Source organism: Neomonachus schauinslandi, chromosome 5 (genome assembly GCF_002201575.2).
Source record: "Neomonachus schauinslandi chromosome 5, ASM220157v2, whole genome shotgun sequence".
In the NCBI taxonomy this organism is placed as follows: Eukaryota; Metazoa; Chordata; class Mammalia; order Carnivora; family Phocidae; genus Neomonachus; species Neomonachus schauinslandi.
In genome coordinates, this window is record NC_058407.1 from 155,935,841 (window position 1) to 155,951,177 (window position 15,337).

A 15,337-nucleotide genomic window follows, 5' to 3' on the forward strand; every position below is an offset into this window, starting at 1 on the left:
ATGCAGTAGGAGAAGAAATGTAAATTGGTTGTGGTGGTGGGAGTGTGGTGAGGAGAGAAGCTTTGACTAGGGAAAGGTGCTAGAAAACGAGGCAGGTGCTGAATCATGAGGAGCTGGGGGGGTTTGAACTTCTTTCTGAAAGTACGGGATTAAGTAATTTTAAGCAGAAGAATGACATGATTGGGATTTATGTTTTTTAAAAAAAATATGGCTACAGGTTGAAAAGATCCTAGGACAGAAAAGATTGGTGGCAGAAGACTGACAAAAAAATACTAAACATAGTGAGGATTTCAGAGCTCTAAACTAAGATAGTAGGTGGGAAGATTCTTAATTCAGTGGAAATGAGGAACAACAAAAGTTGATAACCAGTCTGTACCAATTCATTATAGAGGTAGGGGAGTGGGTGTGGTTAAAAGCTGATTTCCAGCTTTCTTGCCTGGACGCTTTAGTAGGTGGTAGTGTTATTCTGTTAGTCTGAGTCCATTCAGGAGAGCGAACTACACAGTGATTTGAACAGGAAGATTTATTGATATAAGTATAAAGAATTATTAGCATAATAAAGGTTTGGCTAGTAAGAGGTAAAGAGACCACAAAAGAAGCTAGAGTAGCAGAGGTAAGGAGAAGTCACTAACCTTAGGACAGAGCTGGTGTGCCCATGGAGGAGGGCATCTGAGCCAGGGCTGAGATCCAGACTCCTGGACCTGGCCCTCTGCTCACTGCATGGCAGACACGTCACTGTGGTGCACCGCATGGAACCGCAGGAGATCCGCCTTCTGGGGCGGTGTCCCACTTGAGCTCTGGTACAAAACCTCCAGAGCGGCTGCTGGGGGGAGCAGCCCGGCCAGGGCCTGCGGCTGGGGCAGCTGCCTGTGCTGCAGGAGAGAGCACCTGGACCTGGGAGACACTGTCTTCTGGCTGTGTCTCCTGCACCCTCTACCGTCAGCTGGCAAAGGGAAAAATATGTGAAGGGTCCAGATCTGTTTTTTTTTTTCAGGGCAGTGAGAGCTGAGAGGCAGTGGGTCGATGATTGGTGCAGTTCACCCCACCCTCTGACTGCCCATCTTCTGCCTGCATTTTTGTTCCACTGTAGTGGCAAAGCGACTCCATCTCTCTTCTTAGCGAGTACAGCTTTCTTTCCTACAAGTGAGGAAGTCTGCCCTCTCACCAAACTGAGGAGACAGATACAGTCCCAAGAGTCGTTGCACTTACCATTGGCTGTGTTATTACTGCTCAAAGTCCATCACAATTGAGACTGAAAGACTAAGTTGTAAAGTTAACTTTCAACAGCTTGTGAATAAAATAAAAATGGGAAAGAGAAGGAAGAAAGTGGTCAGCCTATTCAGACAACCACGCTCCTGTAACGAGCCATAGAGAGCATGCCGAGCGAGTCCTGCCCTCATTTCTGTCGTGATCACAGGCTGTGGTTGGTGTCCATGGCTGCTTTCTTGCAGCACCCATTCCTAGTGCCCCACTCTCAGCCACACCTCAGCATCCTGGGCTCCTCTGCTGGTCGAGTGACCCAAACCTCTGTTCCCCAGAGGGTCTGAGCCCTTATTCAACTGCCTTTTCTTGATTGCTGTAGTTTTACATTAACCTTTACTAGTGGGCCTGGAAATACTAAGGAGTGCCCCCCTCGCCGCCCCCTGGAGAATCCTGGGTTCCAGAGCCCTCGTGGCCTTCATTTTGTAATAGAAAACCCCTGCCCCTTGGGATGAGAATCAATCACTCCAGCCAGTAGACAAGCCCCTTTTTGCCTCGTGCTTCAGCGGCACAAAGAAGGCAGAATGTCCAGGTGCGGTGTCCATCTTACAGTTCAGCAGCGTGATGTGTGTCCTGGTAGAAGCATTTTCTCTCTTGAGGATTAAGATCTCCAAACTTGGAGAGTTGCCGGACCAGGAAGCAAGAATTCTCTGAGTGACTTATGAGGTATGATGGTGAGAAAAGCCACTCCGACTCCCACCATTTGATTCCCAGACCTCTTTATTCTGGTGATGTGGGAGACACTGTGTCCTATGAGACAGAAGCCTATCCCACCCCCCTCTTTTTTTAAGATTTATTTGAGAGAGAGAGAGCACAAACAGAAGGAGGGACAGGGGGAGAGAAAAACTCAAGCAGACTCCACATGAGCACAGAACCCAACATGGGGCTCGATCTCACACACCTGAGATCATGACCTGAGCCAAAACCAAGAGTCGGATGCCTAACCAACTGTGCCACCCAAGTGCCCATTCTTTAAGGATGTTGTCCCCTGACTTGCTTTGTAACCAGTTCTACCTATTAGCTTGGCTAGCTGCTTTTGGGTGATGATGTATGTGGTCAGACCAGTTGATCCCATGGGCATGATCCCATTACTGTTCTCCTTTTGCTGTGGAGTGAGTTCCTGGATCAGACGCAGTGCTGTGAGAATAAGGCCTTCTGCGAGATCATGGATGGCAGAAGCTTTACAGGCAGGAAAAGGAAATTCATATCCAAAATATGGGTCTATTCCTGTGAGGACAACACTCTGCCTCTTCCATGGCTCACTGAATGGCAGAGAAGTTGCTGTGCCGCTGTCCTGGTGGAACTTGCTGGAAATCTGCCCTCTAGGGTGCTGGGAAAAGCTGTTCATAGAGGGGTGTCTCACCGTTTGGAGGTATGTGGGAATGCTGGGAGACCTGGCCAGGGGGTGTTGCTGAGCACCCTGCACAGCGGAAGTGGGGCAGTGGAGAAGCTGCCAAGTGAGCACATTGAGCTTCCTCCTGCAGCAGCCCTCCAGCGCCCTCTACTGACAAAGCCTTGGTGCCAGGTGGCAAAAGAAAAATGTAGAGTCCAGATGTGCTTTCACTGAGCAGTCAGAAAGAGTGAATTTGGAGCTGAGAGACATTAAAGCAATCAGTTAAGTCACCATATTAGAGATAAGAAATAAATAGGAATAATAAGTTTGGTAGACAAGAAATGTAGTTTAAAGTTGCAGAGAAATCAAAATGAGAGTAATGGACAGAGGAAGACCCGAGAGAGGGGAAAATGTGAACCGGTCTGGTCTGCAGTTACCTCATCTGCTAAATGGAGGTGATAATAGTAGCATTACCAGCATTAAATTCGAACACACATTTCGAACAGTGCCTGGCACATAGTGTGCATCTATCTTATGGTGATTTGTCTTGGCTGTTTTTGTTATTTGTAACTGGGAACTATGTTTTTATTATTACATTAAGCAGATTAAAGATGACCAAAGAAGTCTTAACCATCTTATTACTGGTCTGTTTTCAAGTTAATTGGTTTAGTAAAATAACAGGATCTGCTAAACCCAACTTTACTTCTGAGGAATGCAAGATTTATTAAATCTATTTTTCACATGTTCTTGTCAAGGCAGAAGTCATCTCAGGGAGAGTGAATATTTTGCTTTCTGCTGTAAATTTATCTGAAGCCAATGAGATTGTCTTCCTACATGATAACATAGTTTCCTGCATTTCTTAGGAATGTTACAGGACAAACGAATGGAGATAGATAAACATAGCCTAAATATTGGTGATTACAATCGAACGGTCGGGAAAGGCCCTGGTTCTCGGCCTCAGATTTCCAAAGAGTCTTCCATGGAGCGCAGCCCTTACTTTGATAAGGTAAGTCATTTGTTTGTTTTGTTTTGTTTTACCCCTGTGGCTGATAAAACAGTGCACTTAATAGCATAATTTTCTCGTTAGTTGTTTAGGGCATTTAAAATAAGGTACTGTAATCCGGTGCTATTACTGGATTTGTAGTTCATTCTCCTCTTTATGTTTCAGTTTAGCATAGGGATTGCATTTGTATTTTCTTCTTAATCCCGTAAAATGTGTCTGGTTCTTTTTGTGTACTCTAGAATTAACACTGATCTCTTCTGTTTTCTACCCGTTTCCTGTTGGTGCTGCAATGTCACGTGACTTCTCTTCTGTTCCTGCAATGATTTCTCCCTTCTGCTTGTTTGCTTGGCTGGTGTTGCACATCTTTCTGTCTGTCCACTCAGGATGGCATTGTAGCAGATGAATCCCAAAACATGCAGTTTATGTCCAGTCAAAGCATGAAGCTTCCCCCCTTCAAATAGTGCACTACCTAACCAGGCCCTTGGCTCCATAGCAGGGCTGGGTATGCAAAACTTGAATTCTGTTAGACAGGTAAGTCCACGTGTGTATTTTAGGCTCTCTGTTGATGATTTGTATAAGTAATGAAATCTCTCTTACATGTAGTTACTGTGTTTAAATCGATAAAACTGTGTGGTATTACGATGTCTGCCCCTAAAGAATCCCGCTGGTATTCTGTCGCTGTTTCTTGGTTTTGTAGAATGGCAATCCCAGTATGTTTGGTGTTGGAAACACAGCAGCACAACCCCGGGGCATGCAGCAGCCTCCAGCACAACCTCTTAGTTCATCTCAGCCTAATCTCCGTGCTCAAGTGCCTCCTCCATTACTCTCCCCTCAGGTAATCACTCCCGCCCTACTCTCTTCTCTTGACCTGGAAAAACTTGGTATTTGAATGAGGTGGCTAATTGCTCATCCTTGTGTCTTTGAGATGCAGCTAATTCAGGATCAGCTGTCCTTACGGAAGGATGTGGGTAGGGTACAAAAAATGAGTCCAAGTTAAATGAAACCTAAAATTTACCATTACCTTCCGTAAAACATCTTAAGGGGAGGAGGACAATAGCAAAGTAAATTGGCTGGTTTAAGATTCACCCCATCATCTTTCAGTTAACCCACGAAAGTGTACATGAACAATAATAAAGCAAAGGAAGACAGAACATAACCAGCCCTCCAAGTACTAGTCCAAAGATTTAATTGCTCTATGGACAGTTCAGAATACACTGTACATTTAGTTAGTTTTGAGTTATTTGATCAACATCATTAACTTGCTGTTGTGATCCTAAGGTTCCAGTTTCATTGCTGAAGTATGCACCAAACAACGGTGGCCTGAATCCGCTCTTTGGCCCTCAACAGGTAGCCATGCTGAACCAGCTATCCCAACTAAACCAGCTTTCTCAGATCTCCCAGTTACAGGTAAGTAGAGTAACAGCCTGAGTCACTGTATGTGTATTGAGTGTCTACCGTGTGCAGGAAGTGTCGCAGCAAACAGCTGGTGCGGTCACCCCCAGGGAGCTTACGGTCTGTCGGTGAGGACAGATGGTGAACTCCAAGGGCAGGATGCTCTGCGAGCACCCCCAGAGCACCCCCAGCCGGGGCGGGGGGGCGGGGGGAGGGTGAGCGGGGAAAATGTCCCTGATGAAGTGCAAGTTTAGATTGAACAAGAGACCGAATTGCACAAGGGCTTGAGGCCAGGGAGGCCCAGGAAGAGGGGATGCCAGATGAGGCTGCGCCGTGGGTGCGGGCGTCCGCTGTAGTCGCCTGAAGCTCGCGCTCTGGTGCCGCGACACTGACAGCCTTTTCGCCCTCTTCCCTCCAGCGATTGTTAGCGCAGCAGCAAAGGGCCCAGAGTCAGAGAAGCGTGCCTTCTGGGAACCGGCAGCAGCAAGACCAGCAGGTAGATGACATCCTTGACCGGAACTCAGTGCAGTGGAATTGTAACGAGACGCGAGATGTCTTTATTAAAATAGAATGAAATACGTGGTTTGTTAAGTCTCCTTTTTGCCCAGAAGTCCTATTAACTGGTATATGGTGACCGTGTGCCTTCCTGCCGAGGAGGAGGGGGTGAATTCGGCAGTGGGGGGGGGAATATGTGGCTGTCTGGGAAGCCTTGCTTTCCACCGGGTTTCCCAATCATCTCGCTGTTTCCAGGGTCGACCTCTTAGCGTGCAACAGCAGATGATGCAGCAGTCCCGGCAACTCGATCCCAGCCTGTTGGTGAAGCAGCAGACCCCGCCATCTCAGCAGCAGCCACTCCATCAGCCAGCCATGAAATCTTTTCTCGAGAACGTCATGCCCCACACTACACCCGAGCTGCAAAAAGGGCCATCACCAATAAACGCTTTCAGCAGCTTCCCAATAGGTGGGTTTCTCGTTGCTCTGAGCATTCAGCTGATGCTCAGGGGCCACAGGCTTGCTGGGTCTTCTCCCGGAGCAGCACGGTTCCGTTGCCTCAGGAAAACCACGCTGGCCCCAGGACCCACTCCTCTCCGAGAGCTTCCTTGCCTCCTGCAGGTTCAGCCCATCTTCCTGCTTGGGGGAAGGCCTCTCTCCATGCAAGAAAATGACACTGTTTCCAAAACTCTTTCACAGAGGGTTAGAATAAAGATGAGGTTGCTCTTAAGCCCCAGGTAGCTTCATCGTTGGGTAGAAGGGGACGGTTATCAGAAACCACGTGCCAAAGACACCCTGAGCCGCACTGCTCTGCGGGAGCAGCTGGGAACAGTCACTTCTGTGCTTTCGGAACCTGGAATTGTGATGCTCGCCTATTTAACTTAGGGATGGTCTTGGTTTGAATGTAGAAAATTGAGGCAAAAGAAGGATTGCCCTGATTGCCCCTGCAGTTGCTCCCTCTTCCCTTTATTCGTTCTGTCCCCAGGCTTTTATTCCCTCTGGAAATTTCAGGCCTGGATGTTTTCTCCTTCTTTGGGTCTCTTTTTTCCTTGTGCCTTTGATTCTCTTTTGAGCCTTGATTGTTCACACCCTCTTCATTTTGCTTTTTCTTTCTGTCTTTTCCCTTAACCGTGGTTTCTTGTAAATCAGCTTGGTTGGTTGCTGGCTCAACTGGGTCTAAGATGGTTAGTTAGCTCACTTGTTCTGGGCTGTGGGCAGGGCCTGGGGCCTGCTGTTGCTTCACTCTGGCTGGACTATACACGATTTGGCTCTCCCTGGTATTGCTGTGGACTCTCAGCTAGGATGTAGGTTGCACTTGGAGTCCTTGGAATTGTTAGCAATCTCTCTATGTTTCTAGAAGGAGTTCCCTTGTCAGTTACCACTGCAGGTGAATACCTTAGAACCCATTTGTTGGTGACCTGGTGATCCCGGAGACAATAGTGGAGTGGTGAAAGAATACTCAAGTACACTGAGATATTGTGATCTTACCAGTGAAGGGAAGTGACTCTTGCCCTTTGCATACTAGACATATAAATTAGGCCAGTGAGGAGATAAGTTTCTAAATAATGGGATCTCCTGTTCTGACTGGCTTTATAGCAAGAGATACTTCTTCCAGGAGTACCTGGGTGGCTCAGTCCAACTCTTGATTTTGGCTCAGGTCATGATCTCAGGGTGGTGAGATTGAGCCCCATGTCAGGCTCTGTGCTCAGCACAGAGTCTGCTTGGGATTCTTTCCCCCTCACTCTCCCACCCCCTCAGCTCCTCCCCCTACGTGTGTTCACATGTGCACGCATGTGTGCCTGCTCTCTAAATCAGTCTATCTCTATCTATCTTACAAAAAAAAAAAAAAGAGCTACTTCGTCCTGGTTAAGAAGTTTGCCAAACCCACACAAACGCACATGGTTTTCTAAATCAGGCATTGGCAAACTAGGGCCTGTTGACCAAATTTGGCCAGCTGCCTGGTTTTGTAAATAAAGTTTTATTGGTACACAGGCATGCTCTTTTGTTAATGTATTATTCTGTGGAGCTTTTTTGCTACAACAGAGTTGCATAGAGACACTGAGACCTTGTGGCCCACAGAGCCTGAGATAGTTACTGTCTGAACCTTCCCAGGTTCGCAGAAAAAAAATTTGCCAGGCCTTGGGTCTAGTTGAGGAGTCCAGAGAGCAGTAAATGTAATCGTTCTCTCCAAAAATGGGGATGATACTAGAGAATTCACATTGTTAAAGTTTTTAAGTTTGACTGACCTGATATCACATGGACTGTCATGAAACCCAAGTATTTAAAACCATTTGCTTTGAAATTTTAGAATAAGAACCACCTGGCTCTGTGTATTAATCAAAGATTCTGGTTCCCACTGAACTTTTTTTTTTTTTTTAACAAGCATCTCAGATGATTATCCTGGCTTAACGGCCAGTTTTCTGACCAGAATATCTAAGATGGAAATTTGCATCCTTGTTCCAAGAGAATATCTGAATTTGATGTGGGTCATCAGCAAAGTTCAAGGAAATTGTGCCTTGAAAGTCTTCTCACCATTGAGTATAATTGTTAGAGCAAGACATTTTTACTTTAAAATGACAGTGTTTTTTGTCTGGCCAGCCAGTTGAAAATTATTGTTTACAAGCAAAAGACAGCAACTGAAAGTGATTATTAATATTTCTTCATGCGTGGTGCTCTTGGGGGAAAGCTGAAGAGATCTATTTTAGGGGCACCTGGGTGGCTCAGTTGGTTGAGTGTCTTGACTCTTGGTTTTGGCTCAGGTCATGATCTCAGGACTGTGAGATTGGGCCCTGTGTCGGGCTTCACGCTAGGCATGGAGATTGCTTGAGATTCTCTCCCTCTCCCCCTGCGCCCCCGCCCCGCCTACCCGCCCTCCCCCATGCACACAGTCTCTTGCTCTAATACATAAATAAGTCTTTTTAAAAAAATAAAGATCTGTTTTATTGGAGATAAACTTTAAAATTGTCTCTTCTTTTATCAAGGAATTTAAAAATAATCCAAATTATAAGGAGAAATAGTTTACCACAGTTGATGCAATTATGGTTTTAAGTTTTATGGTTTGAAAACATTGGGTTATTGAATATTAGAATAGCTGTTTAGGATTTCTGTTTGTTGCTCTCTCTCATAATGTAGCCATGGCTCTCTCTTGATGTTATTTCTGCACAACCTTGGCCAGGGGCCCAGAGTGTCTGTTCTGCCTGCCTTTGTCTGTAATCATTTGGCTGTGCCACATATGCAGGGTGGTATTTATTAAGGAACATTCACGGGATTGAAAACACATTAGTTACATGTGCTTTTCTAGAAAATGGAAGTTGTGGTATCAGAAGGAAGGAGGAGGAAAGCAAAGCTATAATAGTAGGTGTGGAGCAAATCGCAGACAACTGTATTTTATAAAGTGGTTTTTCTATTAAAGTATTGTTTTATTTTTAGGCTTGAACTCTAACTTGAATGTAAATATGGATATGAACAGTATTAAAGAGCCACAGTCAAGACTAAGGAAGTGGACTACAGTGGACAGCATTTCTGTGAACACATCTTTGGATCAAAACTCCAGCAAACATGGTAGGAAATACATTCTTGCATGTTGCACTTAAAAAAAAGAAGCCTGTAGAATACTAAATTTAGGCCTTTGTTTTATTCTGTTTATTATTTATTCGTTTGGTTTTGGGGGGGATGGTGGGGAGGGGCAGAAGGAGAGAGAATTTTAAGCAGGCTCCACACCGCCTGCAGAGCCCGGCTCAATCTCATGACTCTGAAATCAAGAGTCGGATCCTTAACCGACTGAGCCACCCAGGCGCCCCTAGGCCTTTGTTTTATTTTACATGTCTTTTCGTAGCCAAATCCTCTTAGAACCTTTCCTCGTTATTAAAAAATGCTTTATTAGTTATTAAATCTTAGTTAAAATCAAAAAGCAAAATTAACCTTTATTACACTACTGCACAAAGTAAAGATTGAATATACATTTGTGTTTTAAAAATTATTCCCCCTTTGATGGTCATTTAGGTTTTTGCAATTGGTGTTATTTGTTCTGCTTAACATTTACTCAATTTACTATGATGGGGAGGGTATTAAAAACTCCAAGCATAGGGCGCGTGGGTGGCTCAGATGGTTGGGCGTCTGCCTTCGGCTCGGGTCATGATCCCAGGATCCTGGGATCGGGTCCCACATCGGGCTCCCGGCTCAGCGGGGAGCCTGCTTCTCCCTCTGACCCTCACCCCTCTCATGCTGTTTCTCTCTCGCTTGCTCTCTAAAAAATAAATAAAATCTTTAAAAAAAACAAAAAACAAAAAAACTCCAAGCATAATTTGATTTCTGCCAGTTTTTTGTATAATGGCACATTTTCTTCATACATTTTGTTGCTATGTATAAATTATATAGGTTCAATATTATTGTTTTCTCATACATTAATTTTTTTAGAAACCTTTTCCTCTTATTATTATCAGTTCATCTAGCAGATGTTGGAATATCGTCTTGCTTTCCAAGGACTGTGCTAGGCCAGCTGGAATACATAGATACATACGGACATGCATGCACACAGTCGAGCATATGTAAGCCGGGTAAAATACTTACCCTGAAGGAACTCATCTTTTGGTCGCAAAAATAAGCATGTGAACAGCTTTAGTACGCTGTGATAGGTGCTATAAACGTGAATCCATATTATGGTACAAGTAGTATGATAACGTGAAGTCCATTGGAAGATTGAGTCAGGAATGAGGAACTGTGAGTGTGGTAGGTGTGGAAGGCTTTACCACACAAAGAACTAGAGAAAGAGTAACAAAGAGTATATAGCATTTGAAAAGTTCAAAAACAGGACAGCCTGGTGTGGGTTCTGTTGTGTGGGCCTATCACAAAGGTGAGGGGTTAGAGAGGAAGGAGGAGGAAGGCAAAGCTACCATAGTAGGTGTGGAGCAAATTGCAGACAACTTTATGCCATCAACATTTTAAATTTGAAAGTGGTGGTTATCCAGAGGCACAAAAGACTCAAAGCAGTGTGAGACAGAAGGCAGTGGACATGGAGGGAGTGCACCAGAAAGAGTCTTAGAATTAAGGACAGGAGGGCTGGGTAAGTAACCTAACTCCTTGGGCGAACACATGATCATCCGTGATGTACCTGCGCTTGCGTGGTCGCTCCATTGAGCACGCTGTGGCACTGTGAGCATTCTCGGGGCGGGGAGCGTGCGAGCTCGGGAGTGCAGGTAGTGGTGGTAGAAATGGGGGAATCAAAGCAGGCGTGGTGAGACAGTTACTGAATTGATTTTAGGCTTGTTGAGTGAAGTATTTTGGGGATGGCACAACATGGAAAAGCCCAGTAAGACATTAGGAATAGAGGCTAGCACTCAGAAGAAAAATCTGAGTAGAGTAAGGTTTGGTATTCATCAGAATGTTGAGGCCATGGGCATAGGTGAGGTTGCCCAGAGGGACAGAGCCTAGAAGAGAACAAGGACAGCATCCCGGAGCTGCTAGTGGTGAAAGGACCGTCTGGAGAGGTCAGATGTGGAGAGCTAAGAAAATGCTTCTACCGTGTGGTTTTCTGTCTGCTCGAGTTAAAATGGATATTTCTATGTCTGTCTTGCTTATCTGAGCCTCAGTTTCTTTGTAAAAATGACCTGCCTCTTCCCTTCCTTGCGCTGCTGTGGCAGGTGCACCGTCCCTCATACGTTCTCTGGTGTTTGGTGTCCTGGCGGATAGCGTGTCATATACAAGGGGTTCTCGGGCAGCGTAGGTTTTGGAGTCAGGTAACATCCCCATTCCCACTTAAAAGTCTTTTTTAAACTTAATATCGATCATTTTTTCACTGAATTTTATTGCATACACTGTTTTCTTTTGCACAGATCTGTAGTGTGAGCGGTAAATTGTTTTTAGTAATTAGCTTAAACATTAAATATCTTTGTTCTTATATACATAGCAATCCAGTGAATATTCTAGGAATATTCTTCCCTTCAGAATAGGAAGAAAGAGGTCGATACTTTTTTTTTTACTTCAGTCTAGATCCCTCCCATTCTCCCCCCTCCCCCCCCACTATTCTTCATGTACTTAATTTGACACTTGAAACTTAGTCATTCTTGGGCTCCTGGGCGGCTTAGTCGGTTAAGCGTCTGCCTTCAGCTCAGGTCATGATCCCGGGGGCCTGGGATCGAGCCCCACATCGGGCTCCCTGCTCAGCCACGGAGCCTGCTTCTTCCTCTCCCTCTGCTGCTCCCCCCTGCTTGTGCACGCGTGCTCGCTCTTTCTCTCTCTGCCAAATAAATAAATATAAATCTTTAAAAAAACAAAAGAAAGAAACTTAGTCATTTTTTCTCTTTGGTTTTTTTATTTGTTTGTTTTTAAAGATTTTATCTACTTATTTGACAGAGACACAGCGAGAGAGGGAACACAAGTAAGGGGGAGTGGGAGAGGAAGAAGCAGGCCTCCCGCGGAGCAGGGAGCCCGATGTAGGGCTCAATCCCAGGACCCCGGGATCATGACCTGAGCTGAAGGCAGATGCTTAATGGCTGAGCCACCCAGGTGCCCCTCTCTTTGTTTTTTAAAATTATTTTTCTGGGACACCTGGGTGACTCAGTTAAGTATCCCGACTCCTGATTTTCGGCTCAGGTCATGATCTCAGGGTTGTGGGATCAAGCCCCACGTCAGTCTCTGCTCTCAGCGTGGAGTCTGCGTGAGATCCTCTCTCCCACTGTCCTTCCCCTGCTTGTGCTTGCTTGCTTGCTGCTCATACTCTCACTTCCTCCCAGAAATGCTCCTCCTTGATCAGTAGCTCCTCCTCCTCTTATTCTCTCTCTCTCTTTTTAATGTAAGGAAAAGGGAAAACAAAGCCAACAAATAAAAAGAATGTGCCTGAGAAGATTCTAAGTCTGCCAGGAGAGAGAGAGAAATGTTGATCATCCTGTCCCTTATACTTTGGCATAGAGTCCCTTACAAAAATAAAATTCACATCTAGCTGTATTCAGGAGAGCTCCCAAAGCTGCCAGCCCATAACTGATGTTTTGTTAGACCATCACTATTTTGAAAGTCATCTTTTTGAACCAACATCTATGTAAACATGCAGGAACTTTCATGTACAGACTCAGACTTCTGGCATCTCTTTGGAAATACGGAGGTCTGGCAGCACCGAGCGCCGAAGCAGTAAGCACCCAGAGCGGAGCAGCTGCGGTCCGTGTGCTTGCGGCTCGTTGCCCCTCCCTGTTGTCTTCTGTACTCAACTCAGTGATGGCGTCGTTTGCCATTTGCCTTTGCACTTACTGGGGAGTGTGGTTTGTTATGTTTCATTTCTCTTCTCACTCCCCTCACACCAGTGCCCTCCCCTCCACTGGTGGAGAGAGATTTTCTTATGGTCCCTAACCAGAGAAATATTTGCCTATAGTCATGCTTCTGTTTGGGGAAGGACCGTGGGATTTGCCTGTAGCCAGCCTCCTTCAGCTTGGACTGTTCTTTATAAACCCCGAGTGGGCTTGTTGGCGTTTGTGTTTCCCTGTCGTAGAGAAGGGGTCTGTTGTCCTCCGGCGTGGAGCAGTGTAGAGGTCTTTGTCAGGGGCGGTGTGATAGTGCTCTTCAGGCTCACACCAGACCTAAGCTGAGCCCGGGGAGGGGAGAGGCCTACGGGGAAGGCCTCGGGCTGGCACTGACCACTTGCAGTACAGTCTTAGGTGGGTTCTCTTTTTATCACCATTTAGTGAAGCTTAGAGAGCTACTAAGTTAACTGTGGAGCAGGGAAGAAAGGGCAAATGCAGGAGACCTTCTGTGTCAGAGGTCCCCAAGACGACTTTCAAGTTCAGTGATTTGCCAGAAGAATGGACCGAACTCAGGAAAGCTGTAATACTCATGGTTATGGTTTATTACAGCAGAAGAAAATCAGCAGTGGAAAAAGGCACATAGGGCACAGTCCAGGAGAAGTTTCCTATTGTCCTCTCCCAGTGGAGTTTCACGGACCTAATTTCTCCAGAAACGATGTGTGAAACCACTCACAAAGTATTGCCAGCCAGAGAAGCTCCCCCAAGCCTTGGTGTCCAGGGTTTTTACTGGGGGACAGTCACATAGGCATCAGACACCTGCATGACTCAATCCCCAAGCCCCTGCAGACCTCTCAGAGATCAGACATAAACACAGTATGACCCAGGCCTCAAGCAAACAAAAACAGGCGTTCACCGGAAGTCATGTTGCCATAAACTGTCCGGCCTGGCTGAGGCCCAGGGTCTGCAGAGGTGCTCTTAGACCTGTGGGATGTTCGTGGGCTTAGAGAAGCCCAGGAGTGGTTGAGGGCCAGGCCTGAAGCGCTTCACAGTATGTATGCCAGGCCTACTGTGCTAGCCCTTTACTGCGCACCCTCCAGAGTAAGGAAAGCTAGATTTGTTAAGGAAAGTAAGGTGGAATGGAGGCAAGGACATCTGACCAGGAAATTGTGCGTCACAGAAGGCTTGGACTGTTATTTGCGATGCTTTTTGGTCTTAAGATCCTGTGACTAGAAGGTTGTTTATAAAACCTTTTCCCTTGTAAGCCAGCACCCAGCACAGTGTTCTGGGGAGGGGCGCATATATAGAGGAATATTTCAGTCTTAGGGTTGAGGGCATGGATTCTGGAAGGCCTGTGATCTCTTAAGCTGAGATACGAAAGGTAACAGGAGTTAACCAAGCAGAGGTGATGGGAGGGGACCCCAGGGGTGGTGTGGAGTATGAAGACTTTTAGAGTGTTAGCCCCTCTGTCCTGGAGGGCTCACTGTTGCAGGGTATTAGGCCAGAAGTGGCGTGATGTGTGTTTGGGGATTACTCTGGCTGCAGTGTGGCCACCTGGGGAGTGGAGGGAGATGACTATAGCCTGACCCAGTGTAGCAGTGCTCTGCCATCAAGAACTGTGCCTTCATTTCGCAGTATATACAAATACCAATCATCATGTTGTACACTTGAAACTAATACAGTGTTCTATGTCAGCTATATTTCAGTAAAAAAATTTTTTTTTTTAAAGATTTTATTTTTTTGAGAGAGAGAGAATGAGAGAGAGCGAGTACATGAGAGGGGGGAGGGTCAGAGGGAGAAGCAGACTCCCTGCCGAGCAGGGAGCCCGATGCGGGACTCGATCCAGGGACTCTAGGATCATGACCTGAGCCGAAGGCAGTCGCTTAACCAACTGAGCCACCCAGGCGCCCCAGTAAAAATTTTTTGAAGACAAGATTAAACAAGTTAAAAAGACACCCACTAAAACAAAAATAGAAGCCCTCCACATTTTCAGAAAAGATAGAAACAGATACCACGTTTTCAAAGAGTTTTTAAAGAATCTGCAAAGAAATAAAAAGCATCATATAAAATAATGAGAAACTGGGACCAAATATACATCAAATTGATAAATATAAATGGGCTGAACTAATTTATTAAAAAAAAAGAAATTCACATTGAATCATAAAGCAAAATCCACCTCTTGGCTGCATACAAGGGACCGAAAACAAAATAATTTAGAAATCTTTACAGTTGTGCCAAAAAACAAAACAAAACAACTGTAGGAAGCAGAATTGATAGGACTTTTAGTGATTTAAGATAATGGGAGGGGAGCCAGAAGAGCCTCTCTACTTTCAAACTTAAGCAACATCTGTTCCTCTGATTAATACCAAAAGGACATTTTTGTGACGTTCTTTCCTTTCTGTTGGATTTTATCCTGAAACTTTATTTGACTAAACTTGGCTTAAAGGTCAGTTTGCTGGTTTGTGAACATTGGACTAATGATTATCGGAAATTGAAGGTAGAAAGAATATTGGACCCTAAATCAAACAGACCTGAATTCTAAGTTGAATTTGCCACTCAGTGGCACATCACATTTGGAATTTTTCTTTTTTTTTACAATTTAAAAAAAAATTTATTTGACAGAGAGAGACA

General features: G+C 45.3%; 1 protein-coding gene across 1 annotated transcript in view; it reads left to right on the forward strand.

Annotated features, from left to right (window-relative positions):
* The window catches only part of TNRC6A (trinucleotide repeat containing adaptor 6A), a 100,789-nt gene that overhangs the window by 72,365 nt on the left and 13,087 nt on the right, over window positions 1-15,337 (forward strand). The window contains 8 exon segments of the mRNA XM_044915643.1: window positions 3,457-3,599; window positions 3,980-4,042; window positions 4,044-4,127; window positions 4,294-4,431; window positions 4,875-5,003; window positions 5,407-5,484; window positions 5,739-5,949; window positions 8,910-9,041. Coding sequence (XP_044771578.1) covers window positions 3,457-3,599; window positions 3,980-4,042; window positions 4,044-4,127; window positions 4,294-4,431; window positions 4,875-5,003; window positions 5,407-5,484; window positions 5,739-5,949; window positions 8,910-9,041 — 978 coding nt within the window.